This window comes from Miscanthus floridulus, chromosome 10 (genome assembly GCF_019320115.1).
Source record: "Miscanthus floridulus cultivar M001 chromosome 10, ASM1932011v1, whole genome shotgun sequence".
In the NCBI taxonomy this organism is placed as follows: Eukaryota; Viridiplantae; Streptophyta; class Magnoliopsida; order Poales; family Poaceae; genus Miscanthus; species Miscanthus floridulus.
In genome coordinates this window covers 4,434,407-4,455,835 of record NC_089589.1, presented here as the reverse complement: position 1 = coordinate 4,455,835, position 21,429 = coordinate 4,434,407, and the positions used below count along the sequence as shown (strand labels likewise).

Below are 21,429 nucleotides of genomic sequence, written 5' to 3'. Positions count from 1 at the left end.
ATAACTAATTAGCTCCTCTATTTATTTACTACAGCAACCATCCTGGCTTCTGGTGCCCACCACTGAAACACACGTCTCTTCCCGCCTATAAATACATGGTCTGTTTCTCTGTAGGATCTCAAAGCTACCCGTACTACTCCACTACCTAACATCCAGCAAGTAGCCTTTAACCCTGCAAGGCATAGTACATCTCATCAGAGAAACTCACAGATAGACCGACACGGACCACACTGCCTGCACATTCGAAGATGATAGGTGAACTGGATTCAGATGCTTGTACGCTACTTCAGAGGCAAGAGCATCCTGATCACTGGTTCAACGGGCTTCCTGGGGGAAAGGTACGGTACCTCTTCATGCATGAACTCGTCCAGCTAGTACTCCTTAATTTCAGTGTGTGCACGCAGTGTGTCTGCACAATGCATGCATGGCTGATCATCTCAGTGGGGATGCTTGCTTGCTGCCTTTTGGTCTCTTCGTAGTTCTTGTGGAGAAGATACTGAGGGTTCAGCCGGATGTCAAGAAGCTCTTCCTCCTTGTTCGAGCCGCCGATGTCGAGTCTGCAAAGCAGAGGCTTGAGAATAAGGTGAACACAAAATATTTCTCTATTCTTCCTTCCATCTTAGTTTCTGAAGTTGTATCCAATGGCCCACTCTGAACTTTTTCCATCACATGCACATATGTTTCTGGAAACCATTTCTACAAAAAAAAGGCAGACCGAGTGCCGGAGGCTCCCACAAACCATTTCTACATAAAAGAACAGAACAATCATTTTTTCCGAAGTGTCATCAAGAGCTTTGCTGAAATATATTAGTAGGAGAAATAAAAATTATACAAAAAAGTTACATACCCCAAGCAAAAAAAAAAAAAAAAAGACAACCAACAACAGACCACTATCACGGAAAAAACTTGCTCCGACAACAGAGGAAAATTGTGTATGAATCTTTTAAGTATGCAAATTTGATGTCCTTTAAATCTTTACTATTGTGATCGTGCATATCCAGCAATGAGCATCTCATGCAAGATGCATGCGCCACCCAAATCTTGCTCACCCAATATTAATAAAGGAAAGAAGAGTACATTACACACATTTGTTCTTTTATCTGAAGAGCAATTAAACGATTTGTTTTGTAGCTATGTCTAGCCATCCATTACCCTTGTCAAGCAGAAATACGTAACTGTGTGGCTATACTGTGCAGTAACGATCGTCAATTACATAATAATGACAACAACAATATACTTCAGTATGTTCTCTACTTGTGCAAATATGCAACGAAAGCAGAAAAGATCCCTTTAGTAGAAGAAGACAGTGAGTGGTCCCAAGAGGTGGCAGTTGCGGCAAAAGCTTTTGATAAATGAATAGGCATAGCACAGATATGGAAGTAAGAGACAAAGTGATCCCTTACAATAGCTGAGGGGGACCGAGTTCTGAATAAGTGGAGCCAAATCTGAAAATAATCTTGCACGGCCCCAACTCTGCAGGTTTGATGAGTCAGAATGTCTCCTGATGGATTTGCTAGGTGCATTCAATCTGAAATATGTTTTCTTCTGACAAAATTTGAATGTTTGAAGCAAGACTTAAAGTACTATATACCTATTAACTGTTGCGTTTCACTAAATAATTTCGGTCTTATGGTAATCTTTCAATGCAAACTCTGTTTTTTTAACGGAATATGCAAACTCTGTTTCGTTATCGCTAGGTGACAGGAAGGGAGATCTTTCAAATTTTGAAAGAAAAGCATGGCAATGGGTTTGAAAGTTTCATCCAAGAAAAAGTATGCCCTTTGCCTGAGACGTCATGTATGAGAACTTGGACCTAGGCCCTGCCAAACTGAGAGAACTATGCAAAGAAATAGACATCATTGTCAATGGAGCTGCGACTACAAATTTCTACGAAAGGTCAGAGCTTATTTCTGTTAACAGATTATTTCAGATGGCATATTGTGGAAGCATTTGGTTAATTATTTGGCCAAACTCCAGGTATGATGTAGCTTTCGACACAAATGTCATGGGAGCCAAGCACATATGTGAGTTTGCAAAGAGGTGCAGTAACCTCAAGATGCTGCTACATGTTTCAACAGGTAGGAAGCAACAGTCCTGTGTTCCTTGTGTGGCCAAATCTGGACCATCCATTTTCGTTGAGCAGCTTATGTAGCCGGTGAACAAGAAGGGATAGTGCTAGAGAAGCCATTCCATTTGGGTGAAACTCTAAGGGAAGGGACACACCTGGACATCGAATCCGAACTAAATCTGATAAAAGAGACCAGGAGAGAACTGAAAGCCAACCCTTGTTCAGAAAAGGCTGAGAGAAGAACCATGAAGGAGCTTGGCCTCAAGAGGTCAGTGAGAACTAGAGAACTCATTGCTAGAAAAGTATATTTGTCCTGTTTATGCATCTTAATTTGCTGCTACCTACTAATACTGTCCAAATAATCACAAGCACATGACATGTCTCTGTCAATGATGAAGGGCAAGGGAGTTCGGGTGGCCAAACACCTATGTGTTCACCACAGCGATGGGGGAGATGCTGCTGGGGCACCTTCGAGGAGATCTCCCGGTCGTCATCGTCCGGCCTAGCATCATAACCAGCATCCTGAACGAGCCGTTGCCTGGATGGATGGAAGGGATCAGGTACGTACGTGACCAAAAAGACAGCAAGTTCACCAGTTGCAGACATCCAATAATTCTCCATTAATTTTGTTGATTTCTTCATTGGCTCATGCATGCATGCCTCATGGCAGCATATATGCAGTATGATGCACAATTGCACAATGAAAATGTTCGCCTTCTGCAGGACAATTGACTCGTTCATCGTCGGTTCCGCCAAGCAGGCTTTGTCAATCTTCTTAGTTGATCTCGACTTGATAATGGACGTGGTGAGTTTCGAAATTAAACACGGATCAAATTTAGAGAAGGGTTTTTGCTACGATACTCCAAAATGATTGAGCCGTCCATTAATTACAGGGTTTTGTTACGATACTAACCGGCAGGGGACGCGCTGTTGCTCGTACGTTTCTCTGACACAGATTCCGGGGGACATGGTGGTGAACGGCATGATGGTGGCCATGGCGGCACACTCGGAGGAGCAGGCGCAGCAGCTGAGCATCTACCACCTGACGTCGTCGACGCGGCAGCCGGCACTACGCCAGATTCTCACACTAGGAACGGGGCATTTTTACCGTAGGAGGGCTGGGATTGGGGGCGCCCCTACAGTAGGCGTCCTCAGGCCCTAGCAGCCCTAGCCGCCCCTACAGATGGCACTCAGTTGAGGCTGATCTGTAGGGGCGGCTCAATCACCAGCCGCCCCTGCAGTGCCCATTTGTAGGGGCGGCTGCCACCAGCCGCCCCTGTTGTTCGACTGTAGGGGCGGCTGAATTACCAGCCGCCCCTACTGATGGCGCACGAATAAATAGCAGCCACCCCCTTCTTCCACCTCGGGACACTCTTCTACAAAACAAAAGATTGGAAGGCCTTAGGCTCCTCCTAAAAATTGCTCTATTAAGGGGAGGTTTTGATCTCAAATCCTTTGGTGGAGAGGCTCTAAAAGGTAAGGAAATGCTTCTCTAACTCTTTATTTGAAGTTTAATTCGTTGGTTAGTGAGTAATTTGGTTTTTGGTTTTCTCTCTCTTCCATGGAGCTTGAGCTAGTTATGAGTGAAATTGGACTCTAACTTTCACTGTACTAGGGTAAATTAGGTAAGGAAGTAAGATTGCATCCTTTATTAGTACATCTTTGTTGATTTTAGTGTAGTATTAGTGAAGTTTGGTGCATGTGTCATGAAACCCTATATCTAGATCTAGATCTAGGATTTTGTTTTTTTTTTCTTTTTCAATTTTTTCTTTATGTGACTAGGGTTTGCATGTAGGTGAATGTGTAAGATTTTAATTGTTGCTAATATGTAAAATATCCTCTACCATGGCTACTAATTATCATTTAATATTTATTTTGATTCCTTTCTATAATGTGTGTTTTTAATTAGTTATGGATAAATATGCCATTAATTAATTATCCTCTACCATGAAATTGGAATGGAGTTTGCATGAAAGGTAGTGGATGAAATATTAAATGTCGCTAATTGTTTTCTTTGAAATTGTTTATTTGAACCAATTAATTTATATTTTAAAATATTTATGCATTAATAGTCAATTAATTAACTATCCTCTACTACCATGGTGCGTGTCTCAGGTATATACAATTATTCTCGAGTAATATTCTTTCTTTGGTTGTTTTGTTTCTATAAGATGGACTACAGGAACTCTTGGATGTATGGTTCGTTAAGACACGACGCTCTTTTCCATGATGAGGTGGACAAATTCATCAAAGCCGCAGAGAAGCATACAGCGACGTTGAAAGAGAATAGTGACACGATTATTTGTCCCTACAAAGATTGCAAGAACCTTATTGCATTTCGAGATGTGAGTACCATCAAAGAACATCTGATTAGGAGAGGATTTGTTCCGGACTACACAGTGTGGATTCATCATGGTGAAACAATGGCTGTTGATGATAGCAACGATGATCTAGCTAATGAAGCTGAAACCCAAGCATACTTGTCCCGATTCACAGACGATCTTGAGCAATAAATGGATCGTGACTATGGCAATCAACAAGGTGGTGGCTTTGGCAATCAACAAGGTGGTGGCTTTGGCAATGAACAAGGTGGTGATGATGCTGATGGTGCCAGCAATGATGGCGAAGCACGTGAGGGGGATGCTGATGACGGTGACAACTTGGACGAAATGCTTGGGGCCTTTGGACCAGAAATATTATAAAAGAGCAAGAGAGGTCTAGAAAATCTTGAGAGGGTGGCAAAAGCATCGAAGAAGACTGTGTATGACATGGTGGGATGATGAGTGCAAGGTGAATGATGATACGATCGCACACTCGGCTGATCGTAGCCAGTGGCAAGCGTTCGATGCCAAGTACAAAGCAGAATTCAGTGATGACCCACGGAATGTACGGTTTGGCTTGAGCATCGATGGAATGAATCCCTTCAATGAGAGGATGACCGACCACAGCACACGGCCAGTCATCTTGACCATGTACAACCTCCCAACGTATTTGTGTCAGAAGAGGAAGTACCTTCTCCTCACCATTCTTATCTCCGGCCCCAAACAACCAAGCATTGATATAGACGTGTTCAAAGGCAAGACTGGATGCTTAGTCTATTTGGATGGTACTAAATGGGTGTTCCTAGATGGATCCAGGAAGATAGTTTACATAAGGAAACCGGCACTTCTTAAAGACAGGTCACAAGTACCGTGGCAAATTGTACCTAAGATACTATGGCAACATCCCAGAGGATGAACCCCCTCCAGAGAGATGTCGTAATGGAGAACATGTGTTTAGAATGGTCCAAAACATACACGTCATCTATGGAAAGAAGAATCCAGATGGAACGATCAGAGATAGAAGCACACCTCCCATCGAAGGCGTACCATTCAAGAAGCAATCGATCTTCTATCAGTACCTGCCTTATTGGCCAGACTTGGAGGTCCCCCATGCCATTGATGTGATGCACGTGCAGAAGAATGTCTTTGAGAGTCTCATGGCTACCTTGATGGACACAGGCAAGTCAAAGGATGGTCTCAGATCACGGAAAGACATGGTGTAGCTGAACGTGATGCGGGAGCTTTGGCCGGTACAGCAGGATAATGGCAAGTACAGTCTTCCCGCAGCTAGCTTCAACCTAACCCTAGAGGAGAGGAGAGCTATATGCAATTTCCTTAGGGGGTCAGAGTGCCGACTAGGTTTTTGGTGAACCCAAAGAAGCTAGTGTCGATGAAGGACCTATCATTAACATACTGCAAGGCTCACGATTGATCATGTGATGCTGACAGTGTTCCTACCAATTGCAATCAGGGCTATAAAGCCAGAGTTCCTAAAGATGGCCATCACCCGCATGTGCTACTTCTTTTCGAAGATCTCACAGAAGACGATTCACAGGCAAGAGCTGAGTGACCTACATGAATTCATGGTGGAGACCCAGAACCAGCTAGAGATGTGTTTACCTCCCGCTTTTTTATATAATGGTACATCTCATGATTCACCTGGTTCATCAGATCGAGGTGCTGGGCCCTAGCTTCTTGCATGAAATGTGGTCCTACGAGCGGTTCATGTCGGTTCTAAGCCGATACGTGCATAACCGAACACACCCAAAGGGCTCCATGATAAAGGGTTACAATTCCAAAGAAGTCATCGAGTGCTGCCAAGAGTGGCTAAAAGTATAGAGAGGGATTGGTAATCCCGATTCTCGTCATAAGGGAAGGCTAGCTGGGAAGGGCACAAGTGGTAGGAAAGTGTTCCTCGACAATGATTACAGAGAGGTGAGTCAGGCGCATTACAAGTGTCTTGCAGAGTATGGCAGTGATGCAACCATACATTGATAAACACATGGCTATCATTATGGCCGAGAGGAATGGCTGTTCAGATGATTGGGTCATGAAACAGCATAAGCAACGCCTAACATCATGGTTGAAGGACCAGAACATACAGCCTGGAGAAACCATAGATTCTATTACCATCAGTCGGTTGGCGGCCGGGCCATCGAAACAGGTGACGTCTTGGAATGCTTATGACATCAATGGGTACACATACTATACCAACACAAAGGACAGGAAATCTAGTGAATCAGAACAGCAGCGTCCGAATAGAGGCTCTCGATGGAGTGGGGCGAAAGGTCCTGTACTTTGGCATAATTGAAGATATATGGGAACTTGACTATGGAAGGGATATAAAGGTGGCCCTGTTTCGATGCCGCTGGATCAAGCAACATCAATTCAATGAGATCGGACAGAGAGTCGTCGACCTCCAGAATGTTAGGCTACCAGGATGACCCTTGGGTGCTCGCTGAACGTGTCGCGTAAGTCTTCTATATGCCCGACCCGCAAAGTAACCTCCCCCAAAGAAGAAGACAAAGCATGTGATGGCTTCCGGGAAACAACATATCATCAGAGTTGATGGCGTGGACGATGTTGAAGCTTATAATAAGTGCGATGAGATGCCGCTATTCACAGACTTTTGTAAGAAGATCGAGGCTGTGGAAAAGAACCTGCCCAAAGATGTATTGCCATGGGAACGAAAAGGTGTCAAGGGGAAAGTTGTCACGGTGGGCTAGCTAGTTTATGTAAGTGTGTCAGTGTTCGTAAGACTACATTCATGTATATGTGTGTGAGACTACATTTATGTATGTGTGTGTGAGACTACATTCATATATGTGTGTGTGAGACTACATTCATGTATGTGAGACTACATTTATGTATGTGTGTTTAAAACTACATTTATGTGTGTGTGTGTTTGAGACTACATTCACGTATGTTTGTGTGAACAATGTGTACTAAGAATTTATCAAATTATGAAATTACCAAAATAAAAGTTGTAGATCTCCATGAGTTATTCAACTTGTCTTTTTTTCAAATTTCAAAATTTGAAAGGTCCAAATTTAGTCAAATGACAATATAACCAAAAGAAAAGTTGTAGATCTTGATGAGTTGAACAACTTTTGTATTCATCACTTTTACATTTGAAATTATTTAGGGTTTGAAATTTTGGTTTGAACTTGTCAAATTTCAAATTTTAAGATGTGTAAAACATTGTCACATCCAAGTTTGATCAAACTTAAATGCTGAAGCATGATTTTAGAAAATTTTTAGGAAAAAAAACCATCACATTTGGAGTTAGTACGAGGGAGAACAACTAGTTACAAAGTTTACCCACAGATTAAAAAGAGAAATCACACTGTTCTAGATGATCCTTACATGATCATAGTGAACAGTGTGATTTCTTTTTTTAATCTGTGGGTCAACTTTGTAACTAGTTTTTCTTCCTCATACTAACTCCAAATCTGATGATTTTTTTCCTAAAATTTTCTAAAATCATTCTCTATCAATTTATTTTGTTGGTTTTGTCAATATATAAATATGAAAAGTTTGAGCAATTTAAATTTTGAATTTAAAAAAAATACAACTTCAGACAAGATTTTGGTACCCCAAATGATTTCAGCTGAAAAAGTGATAAATACCAAAGTTGAATAACTCATCAAAATCTACAACTTTTGTATTGGTCATTTCTTCATATGACAAAGTGGTAATGACATTGTTCACAAATGTGACACATCTCTCATAAGGTTTTATAAACTATATGAGACATGTGTAAGATTAGTGAACAATGTGTGCTAAGAACTTGTCAAATGAAGAAATGACCAAAATAAAAGTTGTAGATATTCATGAGTTGAACAACTTTGGTATTCATCACTTTTTATGTTGAAATCAAGGGTCTCAATTTTTGGTTCGAACTTGTTGTTTTTCAAAATTTCAAATTTGAAAGGTTCCAAATTTTGTCAAATGACAAGATGACTAAAATAAAAGTTGTAGATATTAATGAGTTGAACAACTTTGGTATTCATCACTTTTTATGTTGAAATCATTTTGGGTCTCAAATTTTGGTTCGAACTTGTCATTTTTTAAAATTTCAAATTTGAAAGGTTCAAATTTTGTCAAATGACAAGATGAACAAAATAAAAGATTGTAGATCTTCATGACCTCTACAACTTTGATGTTTATCAATTTTTCATTTGAGATCATTTGGTGTCTCCAAATTATTTTAGTAGTTTTGATTTTAATTTTTTAAAATTTAATTTTTTTTCCTATTTTTAAAGGTTCAATTTTGCAATTTTAAACTGTTGTAGTAGTTTTAGTTATTGTATATGTAAATATATCTATAAAAAAATAATTATAAAATTTTGTCTTGTATTATTTATTATTTACATGTGAATAATTCATTTTGATTTAGAATTTAGAAAAAAAATCAACTATAGGGGCGGCTTATAACCTCAGCCGCCCCTACAGTGGCACTGAGGTATATTACAGTGCCGGCCCCGTGGGCGCTAAGTGTTGGGCGCTGAGGTATATTACAGTGATGTCAGGCTGCCCAATTTCGCCGTCGGCGCCGCCTGCACCGCTGTCGCCTACCCCTCCCTGACCCCTCCACCGCCTCCTCCACCGTCTCCCTAACCCCAACCGCCACCCCCACCCCATCCACCGCCGTTCCCCAGGCCGCGACGGTGGCTAGGGTTTGGAAAAACTACTACCCCGCATCCGGCACCCTCCCACCCCGCCTCCTTCCCCTCCCCCTCATCCGGCACCGGCGGTGGTGTCAGCCATCCACGGCGCCCAACTGAGGCAGCCGTTCGACTTCGCCGACGCCAGCTCCGGCGGCGATGCGGAGGAGGACGAGGACTTCATCCGCGTCGTGGAATACATTGAGCGGGCCCCGCTATGTGTCTGTGGGCGCGGCCGCTGCGCGGTGGAGCGGGACGAGCAGCGCGGCCGGTGGGTGTACGTCTGCCTGTCGCAGCCGGTGAGCCTCCACAGTCCACACTCACCTCCGAAAAGATCCTCTCTCTCTCTCCGTTTTTTTTATCCCTACGGTTTAACCACTGCAGTTTTTAGTTAAAACGATGATGGTTTCTTGTACTGCTTTGGGTGTGGGAAATGCAATCCGAGGGGGAGGATTTTACTGCTTTGGGATCGTTTCCATTTGGAATAGAAGCAGATGCAATTAAGGCATCCTCCAACTCCCATGTTTGCATCCTAGTATTTGGCTGGAGTGAACACGAACTAGATTTAGTGAAAAATGCACAAACATATGCAATCTAAAATGTCAGATAGTGGAGGATATCAGAGAACTAATTATCCAGAGACCAGATAGGTTTCATTATTTATATCAGTATATATGCAATCAAAAGCACAGCTGCACAGATCAAACTGTAACATCGATAACTACTTAAGCTAGAAACTTTTTAGGTTACCAACTGTTTGTGAGAGAAGAGAACTGTAAGAAAGATTTTGAGAAGCACTTTTTGGACGAAATCCCTCCTTGGAACAAACATATGCTCGAGATTTTGTAACATTCTTTGCTGTTTTGTCCAACCAGCCTTTTCGTTTTCGGACACTGAACCCTGCAGTTCCAGCATAGTTGACATAGAATTCATAAGCCTTATCCTCATTCAGAAAAACCATCCCAACCTTTGGTTCTCCCCCAGGTCCAGGGACTACTTCAATTTCTGGATCTGGTTCTGCTTCCATTGTTTCGTCTTCTTTGCTCTCCGCCCGGACAAGGGGAAATCCTGAGTGTTTAATTGAATATAACAAATACAATTGCAGCTGTTCATAGGTTGTATTACTTAAAAAATTATTATTCTAGACTTTTCTGTTACTAAACAAAATTTAGACACTGCAAACTTAAGAGGCATCTCCTATGCAGCACCTGTAGATTCTCTCTAAAAAGAAAGTTACACAACTAATGGGATGCTTGGTTCAAGGAATTAACCCATCTTTGATGGGATAGTCCACCATGGGAACATCCCATGAATTTTTGTAGGATCACCTTCAACTACACTAGGCATGTGCTTTTGAGGGATGAGGTGGTGATAGATCAATGCATGTGATTCCTTAAAGCAACCAAGTGGGTAGGTTGGAGTTAGGATACATTGCCACTTCTTCCTCAAACAAAATAAGTCTATAGATCTCTACTGGATCTTACCTTCTCCATTTTGAGATTTTGCTTCTCAAGACGTTTGGAACGCCTTTCTGAAGGCAGCTGTGAAGGCTGCAGAGCACAAGAGTACAAGAACATAAGAATAACAAGATAATTGTCATACGAAAACTGTTCATTTGCAGTGAAAGTGGAAACCATAACAAATAAAAGGGAAGCAAGCTAGTGCCTACCAATTAAGAGAATTTCGACCAATTCATCAGATAAAACAATAACCAAGACCTGGCAGGTTAAGTTAATAGATTAGAAATATGTGAACCTACAGCCACAGTAGCATAACCAGTCAGAAGTAACCCTCTAGAATTCAGAATTAGTAAATTAAGAAAAGGCCCAACAAGAAGAGTTACAAGATACATACTTTTTACACACAAGAGTAAAAGCACAACCAAAAAAAACCCGAGACTGGTAAAAGCATGCAAAGGGCCATGAAGATAACACCACTTTCTGTAGAAATGAACTAGTATGCAAATGAGGTAATCAGGTAACAGTACATATTTTCTTGCCACAAAACAATATACAACACGTTCGGTTATCATTATTTCCTTGCGTGAATATCATTAGGCATAGAGTTTGTGATATTCACTTTGTTTAATGAATCAATAAAGCATGTAACCAATGTTGTAGCAACAATGCTAAGCATTCAAAATAGGCAACATGGTCAGAAAGTTACCAGCTGTTCTTCACTTGACAGAAATCTACCTCCATCACCACGCTTACGCCTTTCAGCCAAAGCTTGTCTTGAAGCAATCTAGAAGGACAGGAGTACGTGACACCATATGGGAGTAAGTGCTTGTAGGGAAAAGAGTGTGCCAACTATTTTAGTATGACTCTTGAACACTTTGAAGTTTCTGATACATCTTTACATGTAAATGCTGATTATTGTCTAAAACAATTCAAGAGATACAAGAAAACTTCAGAGTCGTTTCATCCCAGTCCCTAGACATGTGGCATTCCTGACTTCCACACACTAGCCTTAAGCAGTGAAAGGAAGAAAAACCCATGCATTTCCATGGTGGCATGTCGTTGGCAAGTTTACAAATAGATAACTGTGAAGAGACGCCTGACCAAAAAGTGCTTCTGTTCAGAATCGCCCCATCGACGGAAAGCAGAAAAAACTGTAATCGTGACCATATATACTGGCCACCAACAAAGCTAATACAATAAAAGATCTTTTGAGAAACAGAAAGCCCAGATCCTTCCAAACCTGTTCTAACTGAAAAGCAAATGGAATTCATTAGATGTTGCTCAGATAATACTAATTTACGTATCGGTAGCAAACAACACAAACTAGTATGGAATAAACTCCTAGGAAGGTTACAAATGAGCTAATTTGGCTAAGATAACCTTGGTGTGGTTCAGTTCATTTGCTGAGTTGACTTCAACTTCTGTTTTTACAAAGAAAAGGAGATTGTATATAGCATGTAATGTGAAAAGGCAAGCTCCAACCAAGCTGTAATTTGATATGTTCATGTAAATATGATAAATGAGCTGCTGAATGGTTAAAATTATGCAGAAGCAGAGCAGAAGGGTGAACCTTGTGGGGATGAGACACTAGAACAGGAGAAGAAGGGCATAGATGAAGACACTTTAGACAAGGTGAATGCAGATGGTTAGTCAATTTCATTCTTTTTGTAGATGGTGGAAGACTTGAATACTAGTGAATGTATCGGCTGAGGTTATATGCGCTCTGTTCCCTGATTTCTCAGCAACATAATATAGTGAATCGCCGCAGTCGATCTTTATATCTACTTTATACCTATGTGTACAATGAAAATGTCGTACCTTAATTTGCCCTGGCCCATAATTTTTTTGTTCCACCACTGACTAGTTGTAGTAATTGCATATATTTTTGTTATCTACCCGCATAAATATGTTGTTCCTTCTGCATATAGATGTTTGCATAATATGACCATGATGCATGGCAATGCAGTAGTACTAGTAGCATGTACTATGCGTGCATGGCAGAGAATGTGAAGCTGCAGCAGCTAGCAAGGTGACGCCAAATCAAAAGCTCAAATAAAACTAGGATCAATCATAATTCAGAAAGGAAGCTTATGTGCAACGAAAGTAAACATACTTTTTTTTAATTTTTACGAATTTACAAATGAAGCTTATACTTGGGAATATATAAAAGGAATGGAAAGGAAAAACTGTCGGTCTGTAATCTGTGTATGGGGATTTCTGTCAGTTTCTGCCACTCCTGTCAGTATATATTTTCGTTTTCAGAAGAACTAGTACTACTACTCCTGTCAGTATTTTGGCTTTGAATGAATGGTTGTTGCAAGTCTGTACTCTGTACCAGCAGCAGAGTTGAATGTTTGGTAGTTTTGGTACCGTTGCTCAGGCTGCTATCATAGTAGTACTAGTGTTTTTCTTCGGTAAATTCCAGCTGGTATATCCTACTATAATACAGTCTAAAGTCAGCTCTTGCTTCCTGGGATCTGATCAGTGATTAGTACTAGCAGATAATGAGCCGTTAAACAACCGAGCAAATGCCAGTATCCCCTGTGGTCTCTCTCTGGAGGTGCATAAAAGCACTTTGCAGACTTGCTGCACACCCTGACTGATCTGCCCTGACCTCACCGTTTTCTTTTCTGACATATAGATGTTTCTATTTATTATGCGGAAGGAACAACATATTTATTATGCAAACATATAGGACATCGACATATAGATGTTTCTATTTATTATTCATGACAATAGCATTTCACATTTTACTTATCAAATTATGTTCCTGGTTTTAGTCAATGCCTGGAGTAGAACAGACTAATAAAGGGCAAGATGTTAGCATTTTCGGTCCAATCGCCTTGCGCCATATGATATGAAGCCCTGCTGCACTCCTGGCTTGCTGGAAGCAGGCCATTGATCGGCTTCCATATGTGTTGCCCTTTGTGCTGTGTCGCATCGATCGATGTCTGTGTCTGCTTTGCCGTCGCCCAGATTGCTTGCCGTTGCTGACTTGCGCTACTGAATTTGCCGCGTGCTAGCTGTTACTCACCGATCCCATTGCAGTTTTTTTTCTTCTGTCCATCTTGTTTGAGTCATACAGCATATGCAGTGGGCTAGTCCTGCTTTCTCTTTGTTTGACTACTACTACTACAAGTACTACTACTACTAGTACTACTACAAGTACTACTACTACTACTAGTACTACTACTTGTACTACTAGTACTAGTACTTCTACCACTAGTACTACTACTTCTACTACTTATACTACTTTTTTTCTTGCATCTCTTAGAACAAGGCACGAAATATCGCGAACATCAAAGAGTGCATCCCGATGCCCCATGAATGATGAGCAGCCATCCCATGGAGAGCAAGAACTAGATGACCAGCTTACTCAGGAGCAGTTCGATAACGAGTTAGAAAATGGTCTAGAAGTGATGCTTACTCAGGAGGACCTTGTCGATGATGAGGATCCAGTGGGGGAGCCCAGGGAAGAGAAGGCGGAGAGAATGCCCAAGGCGAAGAAGGGGATGATGATGAGGATGAGGATGAGGATGACGACACCTCATCAGGGAGATATGTAAGTCCCGAGGATCCTTTCCCACGAGAACCCAGACGGAGGCCAACGGAGGACGAGTTGGACAAGGATTTTGATCCGAACGACGAGGTACAGATAAAGCCTTAGTAGCTTGTAAATTTGGCTAATGCTATGGCTATATGTTACCTCTACTAACACTTTTGACCTGCCGTATACACAGGTCGTCCCTACTCAACCTCTGAAAAGACGACGTCGGCCTCCGTCTCGTCTTGCCGGACAATACGTAGCGGGGCAAAGGAGATCAGAGGAAGGAGCCACAGATACTCACAATGAGGCCTCCGCTCCACAACCTCAGGACACAACCACGACTGAGACTGCCTAGCCAAAGAGGAAACGAGGGGGATTAGAAAGCCAAACCAATATCATGACAAGGCATGCTATGTGATAACGGAGGTCGGGCCAGACGGGCAGATCCTTGAGCCATATACATACAGGGCGAAATTCCGTAATCACATCAGGGTTTGTAGTTAGAGATAAGTTGAACCTAGCTATCCGTGGCTGGAATCTTGTACCTATGAGCCAAAAGGTAGACCTATGGGAGAAGCTGAAGCAGAACTTCAGGTTTTCGGAGGGAACACACGAGTTGGTACAAGAAATGCTTTTAAGATAATGGGGCAGAGCTTCCGACGTTGGCGGTCAGATCTGAACAAGAACTTTATTCAATAGAAGTTAACTCCTTTCCACAAGTATGGCAACATAACTCCTAGTCAATGGGAGGAGCTCATGGCTGAGAAGACTTCAGAGGCATCATTGGCCCTCAGTGCCCGTAACAGCGAGCAGGCGAAGAAGAACCAACAATACCCTCGTCTAGGCCCCGGTGGCTACGCTGGCAAGCAAGAGGTCTTTGGGAAGATGGACGCAGAGGCCGAAACTGCCGGGAATACGGAAGTGACGAAGTTGAAGCCACGCCTCAAACAGTGGATATACGCGAGGAGTGTGGATTCATCCGGTAGTAGCCTCAAGTTTGCTAAGCCGGAGACCGGAGAGGTAGTATCAAAGATACTGAAACTTGCTGAAGACAAGGAGAAGGGCGCATTCAACCCTTCCAGAGAGAGGGACGAGCTTACCATTGCCTTGGGAAACCTTGAGCACACAAGACGTACCAGGGGGCTAGGGAAGAGGATGTTCTGGAAGCACGGATTCGTAGAGGAGAGGCACATGTACAAGAAACATGGTAGAGGCCGAGAGTCTAATCTTGAGCGCCAAGTGAAGGCTCTAGTTGAAAAGATGTTGGTGGAGAAAGGACTGTCTACGATGGAGCCATAGACACAAATGGGGCCGCCCGGAGAACTGGCGGTAGTTGGCAGCCCTCCAGATGTTCCCAGCAGTCAATGTTCCAATGCAACCGGAACCCCCGTCGATCGCATACGGGCGCCAACCAGTTACAAATTGGTGGTTCCGATGGGCAGGCAAAACATGATCATTGAGGTGGCAACGGGCGTGGCACATCCTCTAGGCGGCACGTGGCACAATAGGGACATCCCGCAGGACTACACTCGGGTCGAGGTGCATACCGTGAAGCCCGAGTTCATGACTTGAAAGATAGAACACCCTACTCCCGAGGGGCTCGTGTTACTCGAAGATGTCATGAACCAATTCATCCTCTGGCATAGACGGTACATTGTATTGACCGAGTCTTCGCCAACTCCGACTAAAGTTCATCCTCTGGAGCGACCCGTCGAGGATGGGGAGGTATACTCACTGGCCCATGACCATGACCACCACACACTAGAGACTTCTCCACCTTGTACCGAGCAAGGGCATGATGACATGCCACATCCTTCTCCACCTCGTACCGAGCATGGGCATGATGACATGCCACGTCCTTCTCCAGCTCGTACCGAGCAAAGGCATGATGAGATGCAACATCCTTCTCAACAAGCGCAGCCGATACATGAACAACAAGTGTCTCATGAACAGCAATTGCCTCATGAACAGCCGATACGTGAAGAACAAGTGGCCCCTGGAGCAGGTGATGCACAAGTTGACAAGGACGTGCTCGAATGGGAAGCTCGAAACAAAATCCCAATCAAGATAAGGCCATCATATGCGGGCATTAATGACGTCTCGTTGGTGCACAAGTGGATGGCCCATGACCAGTTCAAGCCTAAGAACCAAGTAAAAAAAATCAGAGCACCAGCTTCTGAGGAGGGCACCACTAGCAAACTGCACAAAGGGTTTAACAAGTATCCAGCTGTTGATAACCTCAAATGGTCAAATGATTGCCCGGATAAATATGAAAAAGGAAAGAACTTCCTACCAAACCGAGTCATACAGTGCTTGCCACGTGGAATGAGAAAGTTCCATGATTGGTACTTGCGTGCTCAGATAACAGAACTAGAAATCTTACAAGCATGGATCCCTGCCGGCACATTTGGAGCCCCAGGTGGGCAAATTGTCATTGAGTTTAAGGATATCCAGGCATGCTTCCACCTCGGACGAATGGAAATGAATCTAATTCGCATGTGGTGCCTGTAAGTCCTTGCCCTCTCGATATAATATGAATGTAATATTTTGATTTTGTTGTAACTAACCCGCGCCATGATTTGTAGAATGCAAGCGGACTTTGTGAGAAAGAGGCCAGCTCTGAAACACGGGTATATAGACCCTTCACCTATAGCATCAACAAATTTTAATTACCCTAAAGAGTGAAAACTAGATTGCAAAGAACTAGGAGGTGGAAAGACACTTAAGGAGAAAGAGGACATCAGGAACAAGAAAATATTGGAAGAGTCCCTCAAGGTTGCAGCATACATTGCCCTATGTTTTAAAAATCTCCAACAACACGATACTATATGGAACCATACCACTTCAAGTAAGTTCGACTGTATACTTAGCTTTGTTCAATATACTTTGTTCGATGCAAAAGAGCTTATGTGTTCCTTCTATGACTAAATTCATGCAGCGATCATTGGATTTGCATAGGCGTCTGGCTCTCACATAGCATGGCATAGGTCTTTGATTCAGCGGATTTCCCAGTCGAGACATACAAAGACTTCATAGCAATTGTCAAGACGTATACATATTGACAATCCTCATTTTAGCTACTATGTTTGTATACATACTTGTAAGGTTCAATATGGGATACTAACAAGTTCCATTTGCTAAAACCATTGGAACAGGGCATTCAGGCACTATGTCCAGGAACATAAGGGGAGGCATCATCCAAATAGGAAGGAAAAGTTGTATGTCAAAACTCTATGTGCGGTAAGTGTCATTTACTTTGGTACTCCATATATTACGTGTCTGTCAATAGCATTACTTAACATCTCCATATGCAAAACATATAGTGCCCCAAGCAGAAGCCTAGGAGTCTACATTGTGGATACTACACATGTATTATGATGAGTACCATCGGTGGCTACAACAGAAACCCCAATCTGGTAAGTTTGAACCACTTCGCTTGTAGTATGAAAAGTTCGCATTTGTTGTGATATAGTAAACCTAAACTTGTTCTCTTGTAGTTGGAGAAAGATAAAGACACGAGAAGGAACCCATACAAGGATGACGAGCTCTTAGCGATGGTCGGCGACTTTTGCAACTTCATAATGGACCAGATTGTGTACCATAAAGGCACTTACCATCATCTTCTTTCTGACTTAGGTAGTAATCCTCTATACCAACTCTGGATACTTTGGAACGGTTTGGACTTTGTTGAGACTGATAGGCTAGCCCTAGGCCGTTGATGACAATGTGGACTTGTGGTATGGTTTGGATCAGACTTTGGAACGGTTTGGACTTTGTTTTGCATGTGGACTTGTGGATTTCTTAATGGACTATGTTGTAATGATGGACTTTTGTGAATTATGACTTGTGATGATGTTCTAAATAATGGCCTTGTGTTTGTGGATGTATATATGTATATTTGTGGCGGTCAGATTCGAATTTGAATTATATATATATGTGGTCAGATTTGAATTTGAATTATTTATTTTTTTTGCTGGAAAATCTACTGTAGGGGCGGTTCTTACAGAAGTCCACTACAGGGGCGGCTGATATTACCAGCCACCCCTACAGAGGGCACTGTAGGGGCGGCTGAAAACACCAGCCGTCCCCTACAGAGGGCACTGTAGGGGCGGCTGAGAACACCAGCCGCCCCTACAGAGGGCACTGCAGGGGCGGTCAGGAAACCGCCCCTACAGAGGCACCGTCTGTAGGAACACCATGGGAAGGGCGGCTGGCACAGCCGCCGCCCGCCCCTACAGAGGCTCTAGAGCCGCCCCTACAGTTAACTTCTGTAGTAGTGCGGCGCCCTACGCCGTCCTCGCGGAGTCGCTCCAGCGCTACTTCCTCCACAACCCGCCGTGCTCCGGCGGGAAGAAGAACAGCGGCGAGCCTGTGCAGCCGCCTAGCAGGATGCGCTTCTTTCTCACCCTCCCCATGTTCCGCGCCTACATGGCCGTCAACTTCAGGCTTCCCCTCGAGGTCCTTCGCCTGCTGAACATTGCCGTGTGCGGCGCTTTCTCCTGGCGCCACGACGAGCTCAGCCGCATGCACAGATACGTCATGCATATTGCAGAGCGGTATGCGCCATACTCCTTGTTCAAAGGATGGTAAGGAATTGAACCAGCCGATCAAAGCCTTCTCCTTCTTTACATTTTCTGCATTTTGGGATGCATGCATGGCCGCTGACGACGTACCGGTCTTTGGGTTTGGTCGAAATGAAGCTTCGATGACTCCAACACGGCGAGGCTGAGGGCGGCGATGATGGCAAACAACAACGGGCAAGACAGGAAATATGACGGCTTTGGTTTCGATCCCAAGTGCATAGACTGGGACGACTACTTCTACAGGGTTCACATCCCCGGTGTTATCAAGTACCTGTGTGATTAGTACTTTGTAGAGAGAGAGAGCCACATGTATCTCGTGTGTTTTAATACACAAGTACTGCGTATGTCAGTGTGCGGGTGTTGTGCTGAAAATGTTACTAAGCCAGAGTCTAGAGAGCTGCATTTTGCAGATTCTTTCCCTATTATCTTTTTCATTGTAACATTTGGATGTTTTTAAATGGAAATATTTTAAGAAAAAATATTTGTTTGATTGTGTATTAGCCTCTCCCCCCCCCCCCCCCCCCCCCCCTGGCAAGCAACTGTATTCATTGACAGAAATTCTATTTAGCTATCATCAATAAATTACATATTAAAGCTATTGCAGTCCCTCTTCCTTTCTCCTCACTCCTATCCCACTATTGTGCAACTTTTGGTGATGCCTAATCAAGGTACCTTTCAATCTTTTCTCTTGGTTGGTGAGTCGCACTACTAATGAATAGATTTTTGGAGGCGGACGAATCCGATTTTTGGAAGCCGGGAAGGAGTCGGCCTTGAGAACAGCATTTACATTAATAGATATTTTCGGAGACGGGTGCCTGTCTTCGAAAATAGATTAAAAAACAAAAAAAATTGTGGACAAGGCCGCCGAGTCGATCCACAGGCCATCGAGCCCATCACCGCCAAGTTAGTGCTTCATGTTGAGCTCGTCCTAGGGTGTTCCTAGGAACTTTTAGAGCTAATCTACCAAGGTGCATTGCAAAGAGAGTGCTCATGTGAATCTATAAGTCATTGATGGCTAGGTGGTCCTCATCCAAGTGATGTCTTTGGGTTACTATAGGCTTTGCATGTCCAACATATATCCATAACTCACCAATGCTTGGCCAACAAGTGGTGGTAAGTAAGGTTGGCGTGGAGGTCTTGGAACCCTTCTTGCTGCTAACTTCTTCTCCTTATTTACCACAAAAGCAGGGGGCATACTAGAGCTCTACTAGCTCCACCGAAGCAATGGTGGTGACAGCTTGCGATTAGGGATATGATTGGGGTGTCCTCCTTGGCTTCGTCCTATTTCCTTTCCCTTCCCTCTTCTTCCCCTTCTTCCTTCAAGTGTTCTTAGAGAGAGAGAGGGTGTGGGGAGATGAGAGTGGGAGAGGTGTAGTGAAAGTGAGTGATGTGCTTAGGTGTGGAGATGTGGGACACTGGCTGATGAGTGGGACCAAAGGGAAGTGGAGTTTGATAGCTCAACTCTGCATGGTCCGTGTTCTGGTGGACTATCTAGTATCCCTATCGGACTATTCGTCTAAGCTCGACGCTAACTAATTGGCAAAGTAAATGCTGGCTAGCAACTGTATTCATTGACAGAAATTCTATTTAGCTATCATCAATAAATTACATATTAAAGCTATTGTTGTCCCTTTTCCTTTCTCCTCACTCCTATCCCACTATTGTGCAACTTTTGGTGATGCCAAATCAAGGTACCTTTCAATCTTTTCTCTTGGTTGGTGAGTCGCACTTTGAAATGTCAACGGGGAATTCCCCGTCGAGGGTTACTGCCCCATCCCGGTACCCGCGGGGGCAAATTTCCCCCGTCCCCATCCCCGTGAAGGCTCACTGGGAGCACTTCTTCCCCATCCCCGTCCCCGTTCGGGGATTTAATCCCCGCGGGGATCCCCATCCCCGTCCACAGGCCATGACCTCATCTCCCTCTTGGAGCTGCTACACCACCCGCAAGCGTAGGACCCGCTACGCCGCCTCGGCCCGTCCCCGTTCGCGAAGCACCTCCTGGACGACTTCTTCCGCCTCGCATCGGCGACGTGCGCGCTGCGCCGGTCCGTGCGGGACCTCCCGCGGGTCGTCTCCTTGGCGCGCTGCCGTGGTCCGCCAAGCCCCCGCCCGCCCCGCCCGCCAACCTCCCCGCGGACGCGGCCGCCGCCGTCGCGTCGGCCTCCGCGACGGTGTTCTCCGAGGTGTCCGCGCTCTCCGTCGCCGCCGCCACGGCGCGCATTGAGGTCGAGGCCACCATGCCGTGCTGGATGCTCTCCCCAGCCAGGTTCAGCAGCGCGCCGTCGTCCGCCACGCCGAGACACGTGGTCGTCACCACTAGGACCTCCTTGTCCTCGTCCTCCATGCCGTGCATTTGGTGGGTCGCCGACCTGATGCGATGGATGTCGTGCGCTAAGGTAGGGATTAGGGAGCGGCTCAGCGGTAGTGGCGGCTGGGGGGACGGGGGAGGGGATTGGAAATTTGGGAGCGAATGGAAACTGGAAAGGATAAGGTTAGGGTTACAAATTGCCATATATAGTACACAGGAATTGGGCCTTCTCACATGGGCCTTAAACATTTCGGGTCCCCGCGGTGAACGGGGACTGGGGCATACATACCATCCCCGCCCCCATCATACCCGATGGGGATTATTTTTTCCCCATTTAATTCTCCATGGGGAGAAGATTTGTACCATCCCCGTCCCCTAATGGGTGAATTCCCCGCGGGGAATCGGGGAACGGGGCCCCGTTGACATCTTTAGTCGCACTACTAATGAATAGATTTTTGGAAGCCGGGAAGGAGTC

At 44.2% G+C, this 21,429-nt stretch overlaps 1 protein-coding gene and 1 pseudogene across 1 annotated transcript; both read left to right on the top strand.

Moving 5' to 3' along the window:
• Window positions 1-248: 248 nt before the first annotated feature.
• LOC136487532 (alcohol-forming fatty acyl-CoA reductase-like) lies at window positions 249-18,956 on the top strand (annotated as a pseudogene).
• Window positions 9,173-17,782, top strand: LOC136487096 (uncharacterized). The gene is made up of 4 exons (XM_066484228.1): window positions 9,173-9,355; window positions 17,219-17,303; window positions 17,387-17,479; window positions 17,561-17,782. The coding sequence occupies exons 1-4, from the start codon at window positions 9,216-9,218 to the stop codon at window positions 17,780-17,782; spliced, it is 540 nt and encodes a 179-aa protein (XP_066340325.1). The 5' UTR covers window positions 9,173-9,215.
• Window positions 18,957-21,429: the final 2,473 nt, after the last annotated feature.